The following is a 17725-nucleotide window of genomic DNA, read 5'->3' as shown; positions in this document are numbered from 1 at the left end:
TTTAAACAATAATGAAAAGAGTCTTCAAGTTTTAAAATTCACCTTATTAAAGATCAACCCTTGCTGATAAAAATTTAAAAAAATAAGTTCTATGAGATATAGCTCTAACTTCATTATGACATGTTACTAAATGGGACTATATCAAACTAAAAAGTTTTGCACAACATTGTATGGGAGAACGTATTCTCCAATGATATATCTGTTAAGGGGTTTACATGCAAAGTTTAAAAGAGCTTATACAACTCAACACCAAAAAATAGAACCAATCTAGTTAAAAATGTGCAAAGGACCCGAATAGACACTCCTCCAAAGAGGGCATACAGATGACCTACAGACATATGAAAAGATGCTCAAAGTCCACTAATCATCAGAGACATATAAATTAAACCACAATGTGATATCATCTCACACATGTCAGAATGGCCATCATCAATAAATCAACAAACAAGTGTTGATGAGAATGCAGAATAAAGGGACTCTTCCTGTGCTATCGGTGAGAATGCAGATTGGTTTAGCCACTGTGGAAAACAATATAGAGCTTCTTCAAAAATTAAAAATGGAACTTCCTTATGACCTAGTGATTCCACTTCTGGGAATATATCCAAATAAACCTGTAATACTGATTGGAAAGAATATATGCACCCTTATGTCCATTGCAGTGTTATTTACAACAACCAAAATTTGGAAAGAGCCCAAGTGCCTATCAGTAGATAAGAGGATAAAAAAAGCCATGGTACATTTACACAATGAAATAGTATTAGACCATAAAAAGGAAGGAAATCGTACCTTTTACAATAGTATGGGTGGACCTGGAGAGTATTATGCTATATGAACTAAGCCAGTTACAGAAAGACAAGTACCATATGATTTCATTCATAAGTGGAATCTAATGAACAAAGTAAACACACCAAAAAAATAGAAACAGACTCATAGATACAGAAAACAGCCTGACAGCTGTCAAAAAATGTCACTCTGTGACAAAACATTAAATTAAATGTAAAATGTTTCTAACCATTCAGTGATGAAATCATTGGTTTATAAATATAAGTTATAGAATATAAAGGATCAATAAGAAATAGCAGAACTGCCATAATGGTCAAAATGCTGGAGACCTTCAGGACTTGAGAAAGGGAAATTTCAAAGGAAATGCAGGTTAGTAGTGGAGAGGCAAAGGCTTAGAGAGCAGCAAGATGAAAAAATGGGGAGGTAAATTACATAAATCACAGTACCGCTATTGTTGTGTTGGCTGTTGTCATTGTTTAAGTTTAACAATCTAAGGGGAAAAGGTCAGTGCCCCTGCCTAAGATAGTCAGGCATTTCATGTTTTAAAAATTCCTACAGCACACCAGCTAAAAATTTGCGAGCTAAAGTAAGCTAAAGGTAATTTCCAAATGCTACCCTATGAAATGTCAACTAGGATCTCAATAGGAAATTGCTTTATTTAAAAAAACACATATTGGGACATTTAAATGTCTACTATGTATTTGTAGTAGAATATTCTTAAGCCAAATTATCTCTGTAGGCATGTTGATCTTCAAAATCACTCCAACTTTGTAAAATTCAATTTAATTTTATAAAATAGTTCTCATTTCTCATAGATGGTAGAATTTTCTGATCTTTCATTGGAAAACATTTAAAGGAACAATTTCCCCCCGTCATCTCAGTTAATTGAGCTTAGCTAATTAGAGACAATTTAAACAATATATAAAATCAGGGTCACTTAGAAGTATTTTAGATGGAGAAAACTTTCACTTGCAAACATGATTTTCATAGTACAACACATCAGAAATAATAGCTTCTGTTGCTTTGTAATCAGGAAAATGGCATGTACAATGTTTTATTGTTCTAGTTGCAGAATATGAATATTCAAAGCTATAGGAACTCTTGGAACTCCTTTATGTTTATTTTTCTTTTTTGCCCCTTTTCCATACGAACACAAAATATATATTTACATGGACCTCATTCCCACCACAATATTTTCTAAATGGACAAACCAAATCTAAAATATCCCATTTAAACTCACAAAAATGTAATTGTGAGAAAGGAGGTTTAAAGTTATTTTAATGTTTTTAATCCTCATCTGAGGATATGCTTATTGATTTTAGAAAGAGGGGGAGGGAGGAAGACAAAGAATGCGAGAAACATCAATCAGTTGTCCCTGAGATGCCCTGAACCAGAAACCCAGGCATGTGTCCTGATGGGGGAATGGAACCACAACCTTTTGGTTTACAGGACAACGTGCCAACCTACAGAGCCACACCAGCCAGGCAGAGGTGGGGTTTCAATTTAAATGTTGCCTACTCTAAATTTCTTTCCACTATACCAGGCTGCCTTTTACCTATTAAATTTATAAAGGAGTTGTGAGTGACTTGACCAAGATCACAAACAAGCTGGTGAGGAGCCAAACCAGGACTAGAAATTCATTCCCCAGCTTCTTAGCACAATATTCTTACCAATATCACACTGTCCCTCAGTGTTTAAAATGCGTTTGTCATATTAATGATCTCTTACTTCTGAATTCAAAATTCCAATTTATTGAGGGTTCACTATACTTTTTAAATAAATTCCCAGATAAATGTTTCCCTAGTCAATAACATGGTTTTATAGGCTGGAAGTCGCATATAAAACAGAAGAGAAAAAGAAAAATGGAATAACATTTTCTTAATAATTTGAGGTCTTCTTATTCTTCAATTTTTCTCAATCATGAATCTCTTTTGCATTTTTTCTCACACAAACATATTTTCTAGTTTAAGAGCCATGAGTAAAATAACACTAGGCCTTAATTTGGTCCAAGCTGTGAATCTCTTCCAAAGACAAGAATCGGGAGTCCAATTTACTGTTATAAAGATGTTTTTCATACACATACCTGTAATTCATACACATATATGCAGGGTGTTCAGAGAGCAGTCATTTAGTACATGCACATACATCAGCTTTCAACTTACTGCCTCACAGCAATAAATACCCCCTTCATTACCTGCTTCATAATACTTTAAAGTGAGAAAAATGCTAAACTTTCTCAGTAGAAGGTGCTGAAGGGATGCTGCCAGAAGACTGTTTGAAATTTCTCGTGCAGGTGGGATTGGCCTTAGCCTTGTGGGTGTGAGGACTCTGTTTACAGCTCCAGAATGTGATCCCTCTGCAACCACACAGCCTGGACCTAGTGGTAACTTATGTGCTATCCTCTCCACAGGGAAACCAAGGCCAGCCACACCTTCTGCCCTATCAAGGTCCACTCTTTTGAAAAAAAAATATATTGTTATTATATTACATTTGTCCCAACTTTCCCCACTTTGCCCTCATCTGCCCAGTCCACCTCCACTCCTATAGTCAGTCCCTATACCGTCGTCCTTGTCCACGTGTCACTCATACATGTGCTTTGACTAGGTCCACTCTGAAGTCATGCCTATGCAACTGATCGCTTATCACCAGCTCCCCATCCTGCACTGCTGAGAACTGCTTATTGTTTGCCCAGTAACTATAAACTAGCTTTGGTCTGGCCAAACCAGGGAATGTCTCTGTTGTTCTATGAAGTCTGAACTCCTTCCAAGTTTGTCCTTTCCTGGGTGCTTTTACTCAGCAACTAGGGTACCATAGAGCTTTTTTATATATTTAAGCCACTCCTTTAGTAAAACAAATAACATTTAAACTTTTCCTGTGTAAATTGCTATATGATAGCTATCTTCTGATTGGACCTAGATTGCCTCAGCATGTATTTATGTGGATTATAAACTCCATAAAGGCTAATGTTGCTCAGCACTCTCTCCCCTGTGTAATGCAGTGGCCTTCAGGGAGCACTCCACAAATATTTCTGAATGAACAAATGACAGAATTGGCTTCATGTAGGCTGAATCCATGGGAATTTGTATCCCATGACTGGGTTGATTGAAAGACACACCTGGAAGAAAACCGTTACCATTTGAATAGATTGTACTCCTTAGTAGCAATACCAGGATTTTGGATAGGTCAGGTGCCCTTAGAAGCTTTGGCAGACACTGTTGAATGTCTACCAAAATGGTCAATCTTCTACCCCTCTCCTTCTGCTACTCCACTATCAAGTTTCAAAATGTAAGATACTCCTTTCCTAGCTTTTATTCAACTAAAGTATTGCTATACTCGTTCGTTCATCCATTACTTAGTTTATTAAATGTACATCAAAGGGCCTACCATATGCCAGGTAGTTGTTCTATGTACCTAGGATACTTCATTAAATTCCCTGCCATCCTGAAACACACACACTAGTAAGGAGAAAGAGAATAAACAGTAAACAAAAATCTAATTGTAGCCAAATAATATAAAAAGATGTCTGTTTAGCATTTGAATTTCTTAACAGTGTTATTTATAATATATTACAAATTTTCTTTAATGTCTGTAGCCATTTATTAATCCAAGTCTCATACATATAATTTAGAGAGAAGGCCATGGCATGCTAATGTAAATACTTTCCCTTGTTGTGGAGAAGACAATATCCACTGAAAAATAAGAATATACAAACTTATGATATAGGAGAAAAGCAACAATGGCTGATATGTTCATTTATTCTCTTAATATATGTACCTTCTATGTGCTAAGCACACATAGTTCATTTTAGTACTTTTATTTTATTTAAGTAAATAAAATTTATAAAGTGTATTTTTGCTCCATCTTTACTTTGAGATAGATTAAAACAAAGCACGTACAGTGCAGAAGAGTTGAATGAGAAGCAATGGATACCTTTACATGAGGAATCAGAATGCCCAGACTTCAGTCTCAACTCCACAGCTTTCTGCCTCCTTAACTCTGAGCAATTTATATTTATCCAATTAAAATCTGAATCCCCCTATTCCAAAGAAAATCTCAGGAAATAGGTGGCAAGAAACACCCTTCTGAACTTTTCCATTTTTTATTTTCTTCCAAACCCCCCCATTTTTATTAAGACTTTATTTTATTTTTTGAGCAGTTTCAGGGTTTTAGCAAACCTGAGGGGAAAGTAGAGATTCCCCACACACACCCTGCCTACATATGCACAGTCTCCCTCATTATCAACACCCTCCACCAGAGAGGTATCTTTGTTAAAACTGATGAACCTAAACTGACACAACATCATCATCCAAAGTTCATGGTTTACATTACAGTTCACTCTTGGTTTTGTACATTCTGTGAGTTTGGAAAAATATATAATGAATGACATGTATTCATCAAAAGTATATTTTTTAGTTTCAGTTGGCTTTCTTTTAAAAATATTTTATTTATTTATTTTTAGAGAGACAAGAAGGGGAGGAGGAAGAGGGAGAGAAACATCAATGTGTGGTTGCCTCTTGTGCACCCCTTGCTGGGGACTTGGCCTGCAACCCAGGCATGTGCCCTGACTGGAGATAGAACTAGCGACCCTTTGCTTTGTAGTCTGGTGCTCAATCAACTGAGCCACAACAGGCATCGTGTCTTGCTTTCTTTTTATTGTTGTTCAAGTACAGTTGTCTCCATTTTCCTCCCACCACTGTCCCTTCCCCTCCCCTCCCATTCTCAGTCCTACTCTCTTTTGGCTTTGCCCATGGGTCTTTTACACATGTTCTGACAACCCTTCCCTTTCTATCCACCAGTATCTGCCTTAAAAAGCCTCTGTGCTTGACTCTATTCATGTCCCCTTCCCCTGCCCTCTGACAACCACTGATATGTTTACTGTTTCCATAGTTTTGCTTTTTAAGAATGTCACATAGTTAGAATCCTACCAGTAGCCTGTTTAGATTGGCCTATTTCACCTAGTAATAGTCATTTAAGTTTCCTCCATCTTTCACAGCTCAGTAGCTCATTTCTTTTTAGCACTAAATAATATTCCATTATCTGGATGTACTACAGATTGCTTAGCCATTCACCTACTGAAGGATGTCTTGGTTACTTCCAAATTTTGGCAGTTATGAATAAATCTGCTATAATATTCATGTGCAAGTTTTTGTGTGGGACATGCTTTCAGCTCCTTTGGGTAAATACCAAGGAACATGATTACTAGACCATAGGGTAAGAGTATGTTTAGTTTGTATGAAACCACCAAACTCTCTTCTAAAGTAGCTGTAACGTTTTGCATTTCCACCAGCAATAAATGAGAGTTCCTATTGCTCCACATCCTTGCCAACATTTGTTTTTGTCAGTATTCTAGATTTTTGCTATTTTAATAGATGTGAAGTGATATTTTGTTTTAACTTGAATTTCCTTTTACAGTAAGTACTGAAGTTGGCATGCCTCTCAATCTTTGTACTTTAATGGTCTGGATAGTGCTATGTACATTATAGGTATATAACTGCTTGCTATTATGATGTGTGGTTTATATAATGACCCAGAAATATATGCAATAACTGTTAAATATCAAGTTTACTCAGCGGGGGATTATAAATTGTATATTTTATATATATAAATATATCTATACACCCACACAAACACACACTATAGCTATGACAAAGCATATCTGTACATATATGTGCATATATACATGTGGACATACATGAATATGTAACATGCTAATAATTCTTGATTTGCAAATCTAAAATTATATTAATGAATTTTTTCAAGATTTTATTTATTTATTTTTAGAGAGGGGGAAAAGAAGGAGAAAGAGGAGAGAAACATCAATGTGTAGTTGCCTCTTGCACAACTCCCACTGGGGACCTAGCCTACAACCCAGGCATGTGTCCTGACTGGGAATTGAACTGGTGACCCTTTAGTTTACAGGCCAGTGCTCAATCCACTGAACCACGCCAGCCAGGATGGAATGTGCTTTTAAATGTGGAGTAAAGATTAATGGTTATTTTTTTGAATCTACTTTTGCTTTAATTACCACCCTTAGTTTCTAAATCTGCATATATTATTTAGTATTGACATCTAGTTAACTATTTCACTTTATGCTTTTCATAAATTCTATAAAGTTACTTTGTAAATATACTAGAGGTATTGCAAAATGTTAGAACTGACTCAGAATACCTTCTGTTGATAACTTTTCTAAAACACTAAGGTGCTTTCAGAAATCTTTGCTGGCTATCCTCAGAGAAGAAGTTGACTTTGGGCTAATTATGCTCTATTACAGAGGGATTGTGGATTCCCAATCTCTGGTTAACTTTGAAAATAGTATATGTCCTGGAACATGCAGAGATGATTAGGAGGCAAACAGGAGCCTAAAGTAGGTATATAATGAGCAGTGATTTTTCAATAAGTGGCTTCTTGAGACAAAGAAGAAGGAAAGGAAGGAAAGGAAGGAAGGAAGGAAGGAAGGAAGGAAAAGAGAAAAAGAAAGAAAGAAAGAAAGAAAGAAAGAAAGAAAGAAAGAAAAAGAAAGAAAGAAAGAAAGAAAGAAAAGAAAGGAAAGGAAAGGAAAGGAAAGGAAAGGAAAGGAAAGGAAAGGAAAGGAAAGAAAAGAAAAAGAGAACTACATTACTTATGTTCTACTCTTATCAACTGAGCTATATATTTTGGTCCACAGAAAAATAAAAGCAATGTAACACTGAGTTTGGAAAAAGAAAATAGAAGTTCAAATTGCTGCTTTACCTTGTTAAACTTTTTGTGCCAAAGCAAATTAAATACTCTTCGAGTATTATTTGCATTAGCTATCAAAGACAAATAATCATTATAAATAAGATAATTAAAAGAAATTTGTAAAGCCATAGAGTGCTATAGCAATACACTTATTATTATTGTAATATATCAGTCATTTTAAGTATTAAATGAGAAAATTAATTAAAAAACAAAACAAAATCATTGAAGGAAATCAAATATTTTTTCTAAATGAGGAAATCTCTTGGTATATTCATTTTATAAATGGCATTTTAAAAATAATAATGTGACCTTTTCATTTCTCTGTAAAGCATAAGATATATTAGAAAGCTAGGTATGAAAAGACTGACTTGGTTTCTTCTTGTAGGAGAGCTGTAAGACATAAAAGGAAAAGGGCAGAAATCTTAGGAAATTCACACAAAAAGAGACAATATGTATTGCTTGAGGTGGCTGGCATGCTGGAAGTATATTGATTCTGGTATTATTTGACACAAAGAAAAGGAAGACAATTCTACCTTGTAGTTGTTTAAAATTGTGCAACAGTAACATAAAATAAACAACAGTAACATAATATAAACAAGTACTATTTTTAAAGCTCTTAATATGTGTTGGGCAATACATCACATGCTTTACATACATTTTTACTTCTTAAGAATTTCTTCTTCACTGAAACTTTATAGGATAGACATTATTATTCCCATTTTTCAGACGATAAACTAATTCTTAGAGGTTAAATAATTTACTCAAAGTTACACAACTTACATTTAATAGTGGTACTGGGGTTTTAAACCTGAACTTATCTGATTTTAAAGAATACCTGTTACAAATATTATAGCAACATTAAAAGTGAAATATCTAGAAAAGTTCAAAGGCTTAAAAAGTTTTATAGCTGCAGCCTATAAACTACTCTTTAGAATTGGCTTGCTAAGCTAAAAGAAATACTTTAGCTTTAATAAGGTGAAAAGTTTTTGAGCAAGAGACATGGAAAGTCCAGGAAGCAAGGGAAGAGCTGTCAAAATACCAAAGCTGTAAGTGGTTGGCCCAGGGCCATGGAAGCCTGGGAGCCAACGGCTTTGAGGTTAAAAGATTTCCATAAAAAATAGGCTACGTCAAATTTTTAGTCAAGCAACTATTAAGAGTAGGTGTATTATAAACTGAGCCATGTGCCTAGAATCTGGAGACTTCAATATCTTACCTCAGTTGATTGTTATTCTACAGCTATATGCAGGTGCAATTATAAAGAACATCTTTATTAAGCAGTTATTGTGCCAGGTACTGTTCTAAACTCTCTACCTTTAATCCTAAAGATAATTTTACAAAGTAGGTACTTCCATTATCATTCCCATTTTAAAGATAAGGAAATTAAGTCATTATTCAAATCCAGGCAAATTAATGTCAGAACCTATACTCTTTACCATTATATTATGCTGATGTTATAATTAACTAGTAACTATAATAATTAGGTAAGTAGCATTCTGTTTTCTACTAAAAACTATCCCTCTAAAGCAATTTCTTTAAATTGTCACTTAGTAAATTCACTTACAGATCAATAGTGTTTGTAATGTTACTTATTGATAACTAATTGGAATTACAGTGAGAATAGCCTTATTTCAATTTTTTTTAGAAAATGTGTTAAAAATGAACTGTATATATAATGAGCTTGTATACTCTACAATACATAATTCCATGTCACGTAAGTGAAAGATTAAGCATGTGCATTTCAGGATAGTTGCTGATTTATTGGGCTTTTTATGTTTTAACATTCAGATGTTACATTATTAACAGAAACTTTGATACTCTGTAAAGACATAAGGCAAATTTTTTTGTTTTTGTTTTATTTGGTCTGTTTCTTTTTACTTCTGCTGCCCCCAAAGTGATATCATGTGAGTCTGCAATATTCAGTGCTTAAAATAGATATGTATTATTCATCACTATGTGCAGTACAGATGGACTCCTTCTGAAATGTAATATATATTTACAATTGATGTGATACATTTTACTAATAATGTAAAAAATCCATATCAGGTGAATAAACCTAAAATATTTTGTAACCATATTGACTAGAGCAACTTTTTAGTACCCAAATTCTGCAGTCAGGTAAGAAAATTCAAGCACTCTAAGAACTTTAAAGTCTGATAAATATTTTTTAATTAGACACATTAAAATTATCTCAAAAGCAAATTAACATTTGTCAAAATGAACTTACATGCATCAATGCATTTAAATGACTGGAATCTACTTATGAAGTACTTGTATGAAGAATGAAAATCAAGGAATCATTTTGAACTTTTCACTTATGTGAAGAATACCATCTGGATCACTGAATTTTTTACATTTAATCAAATATTGACTTTGTATGTAAATAACTATAATATCAATAAGGAATACATCTTTTTCAAGAATAGCAATACTTATAATGAAGTGTAACTTCAAGTATTGATACCTGAGATTCAGTATACTTTGGGGAAATAAACAAATATGATATCAAATAAAACATCTTTTATGCTAATATACCATAATATGTTAATAAACATTGTGAAATCTTTAGACTTTGCACCCTAAGTGAAGAGTTTGAAAAATTAGGCTAAGTTACCCCCAAATACCATAAGATATAGATATTTTTAAAGTGTTCACATTTTTCAGAGTTAACTGTAGTACAGTTCTCACTGAAACCATGGTAAAGGTAATAGATGTGTGTGACAGATTTACAAATGAAAAAAGCCATCATTAATAAATATAAACCATCATCTGTTTAATGGAAATAGTTTTTTAAAGCATGGTTTTGATGGTACATTATCTGAAATCTGTTATTTTTTAAAAGATTCCTTTAAAAATTAACTTTATCTAAACATCTATTAAATCAATGACAGAAGTTCAAAATATGCTACTTTGATATATATATCCAACTTTTTACAATTAGCCTAAAAAATTCTTTTAGAAGTAAATGATCAAAGAATTCAATATGATCCATCAGGGGGTGGGATAGTAGACCACTGAGTCACAGAATATAATTAAAATAGCTGTGCTGTTAATTTTAGATATAATTTAATTTCACTTATATCAAAAGAAGACATTTAAGGAAAGAAAATATTCAAATACACATTTTGGGCAGTTCTGGTTGCTGGCATTTACCCCCTATATGTAAAAGAATTCTTGTTGGCATTAGGTTCCATCAATTCATTTGTGATTTCTAAATTAATTCTGAAGGAAACCACAACTTACTTGAAGATCCCGCTGAGTGTCTGTGTGCCTGACTTTTTTTCTCTCTCTTCACAGACAAAGCATTTCCACTGGTCATGGAAAAAAAGTCTAAATCCATGTCTTCTCTGCTTACAAGTCTTGCCTGGGAGCAATGGGAGAGAATGTATACAATCATGAAACAAAATATGGCATTTTCTGAATGCAGCTCACATTACCCCAAATAAACAAACAGGCTCTGTCAAACAACCTTCCTCAAAACGACACCACAACCCTTCACTGCCGCCTCGGCAGCACGATGCACTATGTCAAAGCATTTTTCGCAAATAAGAGCCGATCTTAAAATTGAGGTTTGCTATTTGAGTCTGTACAACAAAAGAAAACATTTTAGTACAGTAATTTTGATGAAAATCAATCTTAAAGGCAACTGATGAAACTTTACACAGTTTAACATCACTTATTTACCAAGAGTATTATTTAATTCTTAATTGAATGTTAGAAATGTCATATGGGATTATTTTCTGCAATATTTATATTTCACACTTATAAGTATTATTTTTTCTCAGTAAAATTCCCTGAAATGTCTTTCATATCATGTTTGTATACTGTAAAGTCAGAAAAGGCCTCTACCTTCTTATTACAACAATTATTAATGTAAAAATGCTACGCATTAAGTCTAATTTGGAAGTAATGGTAAATATATTGAAATTTCAAAATCTAGTAAGGACATAAGAATTAGACAATCTATTTAATCTCAAATTACCATCTGAACACTTACTGCTATTTTAGAGTGAACTTAATAGTGAAAGAATAGATTCTTTCCTATAAAATATTGTTTTATAGAAAGTCTAATATCATTAGGTAAAGATTTATCAGGATTCAGCCATGAAGTTGGGGGAAATGCAGTATGGAAAGCAAAGCAGCTTCAGTGTAGCTGGGATTTAACCCAAACCACAGTATGTTTGAAATCCTGTGAGAAAGCACTGTCTTTAATGTTTGATATGAGAAAAAAATTAAGTAAAGCCAAGTAAAGCCATAAAATCATCACTGTGGTTAAAAAGCTGTCCCTATGTGATGAGGTAGAAAAACTCATGAAACTAGCATCTAAAGATCATCCTCTTTCAAATTTAGATGTTTGCCTTTCTGCTTTACATCCCTTCCCACTTCTCCCCTTACATACACGAACTTCTCATTGTTAAACAAGCAATTTTGCTGTTGCTGAACTCAGAATAGAAACCATTCTATAATGTCAGTCACTTTTTCTTGTACCTGGCTAGGTGATACAAAAGGTGACAAAATTGCATTGTCAAAAAAACTTCAGTAGAAAACTGTTTAAAATGAAATAAGGAACAACGGGCTTCCAATTTACACTTGTGATTAGTATAAAAGGTGTTACACATTCTTTCTGAATTTTACTTCATCTAGTACAACAGAGTGTGTGTCTAATATTCCCATTAGAACAGCTTCATTAATACTAAGATTAAGAAAGAAAGAGTCAGGAATAAGAGGGAAATATCATAGCAATACCATAGTTTTGGTGAGACCGGTTACCAAACATGGAAAAAGATGCTAAATGCTTAGGCATCTTGCCTGTTGGCTAAGGAGGCTTTAATTATAAGCCTCAAGGTTTTAAAACCAGGATCTATTTGCTTCAATTTTATGATATAAATTAAGTATGCCCAAATAGAAAGTAGAAATCCATTCCCCCAATTAAGACAATATCTACATGTCAAGAAAATATTTGTGAATACATGCCTTCCAAAAATCTCTTTATCATCTAAGCCATTTACACACAAAAGAGTGCTTCTTTTGAGATAGAAAACAATGTCAGTTATTAATTAAGTCAGATGATAAGAGGGATACAAATTTAAAAGTGAGATTTAACAGGAATACATGTTTTCATAATGGCGCCACCTAGCAGCTTAAGTACAAACCTAGAAATTTTATCAGAATCCCTTAGTGCATCTGACACAGACACATATGCATTAATATTCAGATTCTGTTTTTGAAAACATTGGTTTTCAAATTGAATATCATTCCTCCCATTACTGTTTAGAAATAAAAGGCATAAATAAAATACATCTCTTCTTCTATGGCATGCAAAATGGATATACTTAAAAACTCAAACTGCTCCTGCTTTTAAAACTTATTCTATAAAATGTGTATTTAATTCTGAAATACTATAATATTAAACATTTTATGTGGTTATAATACAGTATTAAGTTAATCTCAGGCCATAATTTTCTATGTGCAATTCAATAAAATATTTATTAAATAGTAATTTTGCAAAATTATTTTTGGTTTTTATTTTCTGAACAGGTTACATTTGTAGCCCCATTTACAAGGTTTGTGACACATTTTCTCTATATGTTCACAATAAAATGAGGAATATAGATTTTGGAACATGACTTTTAACCATCTGGATTATGATTCACCTCCAACCTAGGCAACTTAGTTAAAAATAGAGAATCTCTGCCCTGACTGATGTGGCTCAGTGGATCGAGCACTGCTCTGAGAACCAAAGGGTTGATGGTTCGATTCCCAGTCAGGGCACAAGCCTGGGTTGTGGGCCAGGTCCCCAGTAGGGGGAGTGTGAGAGGCAACCACACATTCATTTTTCTCTCCCTCCCTTCCCCTCGCTCTAAAAAAAAATATAAGTAAAATCTTAAAAAAAAAACCAGAGACTCTCTTATTTATAAAAAAAACAAGGAGTTCCTCTTTCTTCATATTTTTAAAAAGCTTTCCATTTTATTAAATATTTAATTCTAAAATTTTATATTTTTAGAAGTTAAGACATACTGAACAGCACATATAAAAATAAATACTTATTTAATTATTATCCAGGTATTTTTTAAAAAGAGAGATAAAACATTATAAAGTTTACTTATAAGTTGTCTTGTAATATTTCTACATATAATTATTCAAAAATTATGTTTCTAGATATATGAATGATTTAAAACAATTTTTATCTTTGGTTGCAGAAAGCTGAAGTATGCATACCCTTCCATTTATCATTCCAGAAACCCCTGTTCTTATATAAGGCAGAGGCCTTTTATACAACATTTGAGGGCAGGGAAGACACTTTAAATGTTTTATAAAGCTATAATTTACATGCAATGAAATGCACAAATCTTAGACATGAATTTCAATAATATAAAATTTATTTTTAAGTAAGTTAAAATTCCCATAGAAATTGTAAAAACTGCTAGGGAGAATTCCCTATATACCCTCCACCCAGCATGCCCCCATAAAAATATAACCAAAATGTGATAATTAAATCCAAGAAATTTATATAAGTGCAATACCCTTACTAAACCACACATCTTCTTAAGACTTCATCAATTTTCATACGTAAAAACTTTCTTGGTTTGGCTCTACATCTGTGACATGTTATTGCATGCATAAATGTATATAACTACACTGCGATGAAGGTACAGGACTGCTCCGTCTTCTCCAAGAAATCCCTGTAGTCATACCCTCCCCCAACCTAATCAATGGTAACCACGAATATGTTCTCCATCACTGTAGTTACATGTTTTTGAGGATGTTATTTATGTAACCTTTTGAGATTTTTTTTTACTCAGCATAATGCTCTTTAGATCCATCAGTCTTTGTGTGTATCAAGAGTTTGTTGTTTGTTGCTTTTTATTTATTTCTATTGTACAACATCTTTCCAGAAGTTATCCAGGCATATAATATGAAAAATAGAGACATTTGATGAAGAAGATACAAGACACAAGAAACATTGTACACAGAACAATGACAGCTCAGTTCCTTTCAAAGTAGGCACCTTGGGATCTCACACAATTCTCCGAATTGCCATCAGCTGCCCTGTTGTATTTTCCTGAATCTCATTGATGGTCTGAAATCTCTTCCCTTTCAAAGGTGATTTTAGTTTTGGGAAAAAGCCAGAAGTCATAGGGCACCAAATCTGGGCTGCAGGGGAGCTGAGTCACCTGGGTGATTTGATATTTCACCAAAAATCTCTGTATGAGATGTAATGCATGAGTGGGCACATTGTTGTGATGAGGATATCAATCACCAGCTGCCCATAACTGTGGCCTTCTGAATCATGTGAATAGTCTCTGTGGAGGAATGTTCAAGTTTAATGCAAAATTTGATGCAGATTTGTTGCTCTACTCAGTAATTTTGAGTGTGATGGCCACACAGTACACATGCTCAACCAATGGCATCTACTTCCCCAACTGACTAGTACAGTGAAGTCATCATTGTTCACACATGCAAATTCCAGTCCACTCTCCTTGGCTGCCAGGTGACACTGATGTGGTGTGAACTATTTCATTATATTAACAGGGGCTGGACTTTTTCCAGACAGACGTCATATATCTGTTGTTTGTATGTACCACCATTTGGTTATACTTTCACTCACTGAAAAAGATTTGGGTTGTTTCCAATGTTTGGCTATTACAGATAAAACTCCTATGAACATTTATATAGGTTTTTAGTTAAACATAAGTTCATTTTTCCCAGAAAACCACTCAAGAGCAGAATTGTTGAGTCATAAGTATATATTTACCCTAATAAGACATTGGCAAATTTTTTCCAGTGGCTATGCCACTCTCAGTAGCAATGTGGGAGAGATCCAATTGCTCCACACATTCATCAGCACTTGGTATTTCCAGGGTATTCTAACCACCATAATAGCTGTATTGTGGTATAATATAGTGGCTTTCATAATTACCCTAGTGATTAATGATATTTAAAATCTTTTCATGTACTGTTTCTATTTGAATGTTCTCTTTGGTGAAGTTAAATTTCTTTGCTCATTTTTTTTTCAAATGTACTTTATTATTCCACCATGTCATATTTTAACAGGTACACAGTGCTTTCTTTTGTTGTTGTTGTTGACACTACTATAGGGGTCCCGCATTCCCCCCCTTTGCACACCTCCACTTCATTTCAGTTGCTTATTACAGATAACTGTGGTGACAATTAATTTTATGTGGTAGCCTGACTGGGCTACAGGGTACTTGGATGTCTTCAGTGGAACATTATTTCTGAGTTTGTCTGAGAAGGTGTTTCTGGATAGTAGCATGTGAATCAGAGGTAACCAGATTGGTCTTCCCAATGTGGGTGGTAACACCTAATCCACTAAGGGACTGCATAAAATAAAAAGGCAGAAAAGGGGAGAATTCATTCTCTCTGCTTGACCGAAGATGCTGGGACATAGGTCTTCTGTCTTACCACTGGAATGTGCACCATTGGTTCTTTTTGTTCCTAGGCCCTTGGACTAAGACTGCAACTATACCATGAGGTTCTCTTCGGTCTCTAGCTTGCAGACAGCAGATCATGGGACTTAGCCTTCATAATCAAATGAGCCAAATATGTTTTAGTAAATAATAGGTAGATGAATTGTCTCTCTAGCTGGGTGGATAAATAGACTAAGGAGCTGAATGATGTAAGTTCCATTCTGAATCCAAGGGTCTTGAAATTGGATAGTATAAGTCTTGTTCTTTTTTAAGATTGGATTGGCTATTCTAAGGTCCTGTATATATATATATATATACACATACATATATACATACATATACATATACACATATAAAGAGAAAATTATATATATATATATAAAATACATATATATCTATATCTATCTATCTATGGAGAAAAAGAGAGAGAGATACAGATCCTATTAGTTCTGTTTCTCTGGTGAACCTTGACTAATAACGATTATCAAATAGTTCCTTTGTGCCTCCTTCCAGTAATTTACCTTCAGAAATGACTACTGTACTACTGTTCTGTTTTTTTTCACCATTGCACAGCTTAGTTTTCTCTGATCTTAAAGTATGTACTTTTCTGTATCTGCTTCTTTCATTCACTGTATTGTTTCTGATATTCACCTATGTTGCTGTGTGTGTCCTCAGTTACTTCCTTTTCAATTCTGAGTAGGTATGTCATTGTAAGAGTATACCACAGTTTATCCATTCTTCTGTTATAAATATTTAGGTTGTTTGCATTTTATGGCCTTTATCAATACAGGTGCTATGTGATTTTCCAACAGGTCTTCATGGGGGCATTTGTTTTCATTGCCCTTGGATAAATGTCCAGAAGTAGAATTAATGGATCATAGGATAGAAGTATGTATAATTTGATATAAAACGGCCTATTTTTCAAAATGGTCTTATCATTTTTCACTATACCTGTAATGTGTGAGAATTCTAGTTGTTTCATATCTTTGTCCACATTTGTGTTTTCTAGCTTTTAAATTTTAACCATTCTAGTGTGATGTAGTAGTATCTCATTTCTATTTTATTTTGTTAATTATTTTATTGTATTTTTCCATTACCATGTATCTCCTGGAGACAGTATGCTAAGAGAAATATGCCAGTCATTACTGTTTTAATTTAAATTAGTATGTTTATTAACCATTCAAATATCTTCCTTTGTGATGTTTCAAATATTTTTTGATTTTTTAATGACTTTGGGTGTTTGTCTTTATATTATTGGTTTTAGAAATTTAAAAAACATAGTATGGATACAAGTTCTTTGTTAGATGTATTACATGTTGGGGAGGGATTCTTTGCACGAGGAGGATTAGGGGAGAGAGGAAGGAGGAGAGAAGTGGAAGAGGGAGAGAGAGAGAGGGAATTTTTCCTCCAGGATGTGGTTTGACTCTTTATTTCTTTTCATTTTGAGTGAGCCTTTCTAAGTGCAAATACTTTTAAATTTCATGAAGTGCAATTTATATTTTTATTTTTTTAAACTATTTTTTAAAAGTTCTTATTTATTTATTTTTAGAGAGAGAAGGGAGGGAGATAGAGAGAGAGAGGGAGAAACATCAATGTGTGGTTGCTGGGGGTTATGGCCTGCAACCCAGGAATGTACCCTGACTGGGAATCGAACCTGCGACACTTCGGTTCACAGCCCGCGCTCAATCCACTGAGCTACGCCAGCCAGGGCCCTACTTTTATTTTTTGATTTATGATTTTCTTTTCCACCTAAAACTTTTTTGCTAACAGCAGATTTATGAAAATATCTTATTATGCTT

The 17725-nt window shown here is 33.9% G+C and overlaps 1 protein-coding gene across 1 annotated transcript in view; it reads right to left on the bottom strand.

The window, feature by feature from the left end:
* Nucleotides 1–10708: 10708 nt before the first annotated feature.
* Nucleotides 10709–17725, bottom strand: part of LRRIQ1 (leucine rich repeats and IQ motif containing 1) — a 192638-nt gene continuing 185621 nt past the window's right edge. The window contains exon 25 of the mRNA XM_045830587.1: nt 10709–10861. Within this exon, the coding sequence (XP_045686543.1) occupies nt 10709–10861 (153 nt within the window). The remainder of the gene's footprint in view (nt 10862–17725) is intronic.

The sequence above is a fragment of the Phyllostomus hastatus genome, unplaced genomic scaffold (genome assembly GCF_019186645.2).
Source record: "Phyllostomus hastatus isolate PE091 unplaced genomic scaffold, TTU_PhHast_1.1 phas_contig_152, whole genome shotgun sequence".
In the NCBI taxonomy this organism is placed as follows: Eukaryota; Metazoa; Chordata; class Mammalia; order Chiroptera; family Phyllostomidae; genus Phyllostomus; species Phyllostomus hastatus.
This window is presented reverse-complemented; position numbering and strand designations above follow the sequence as displayed.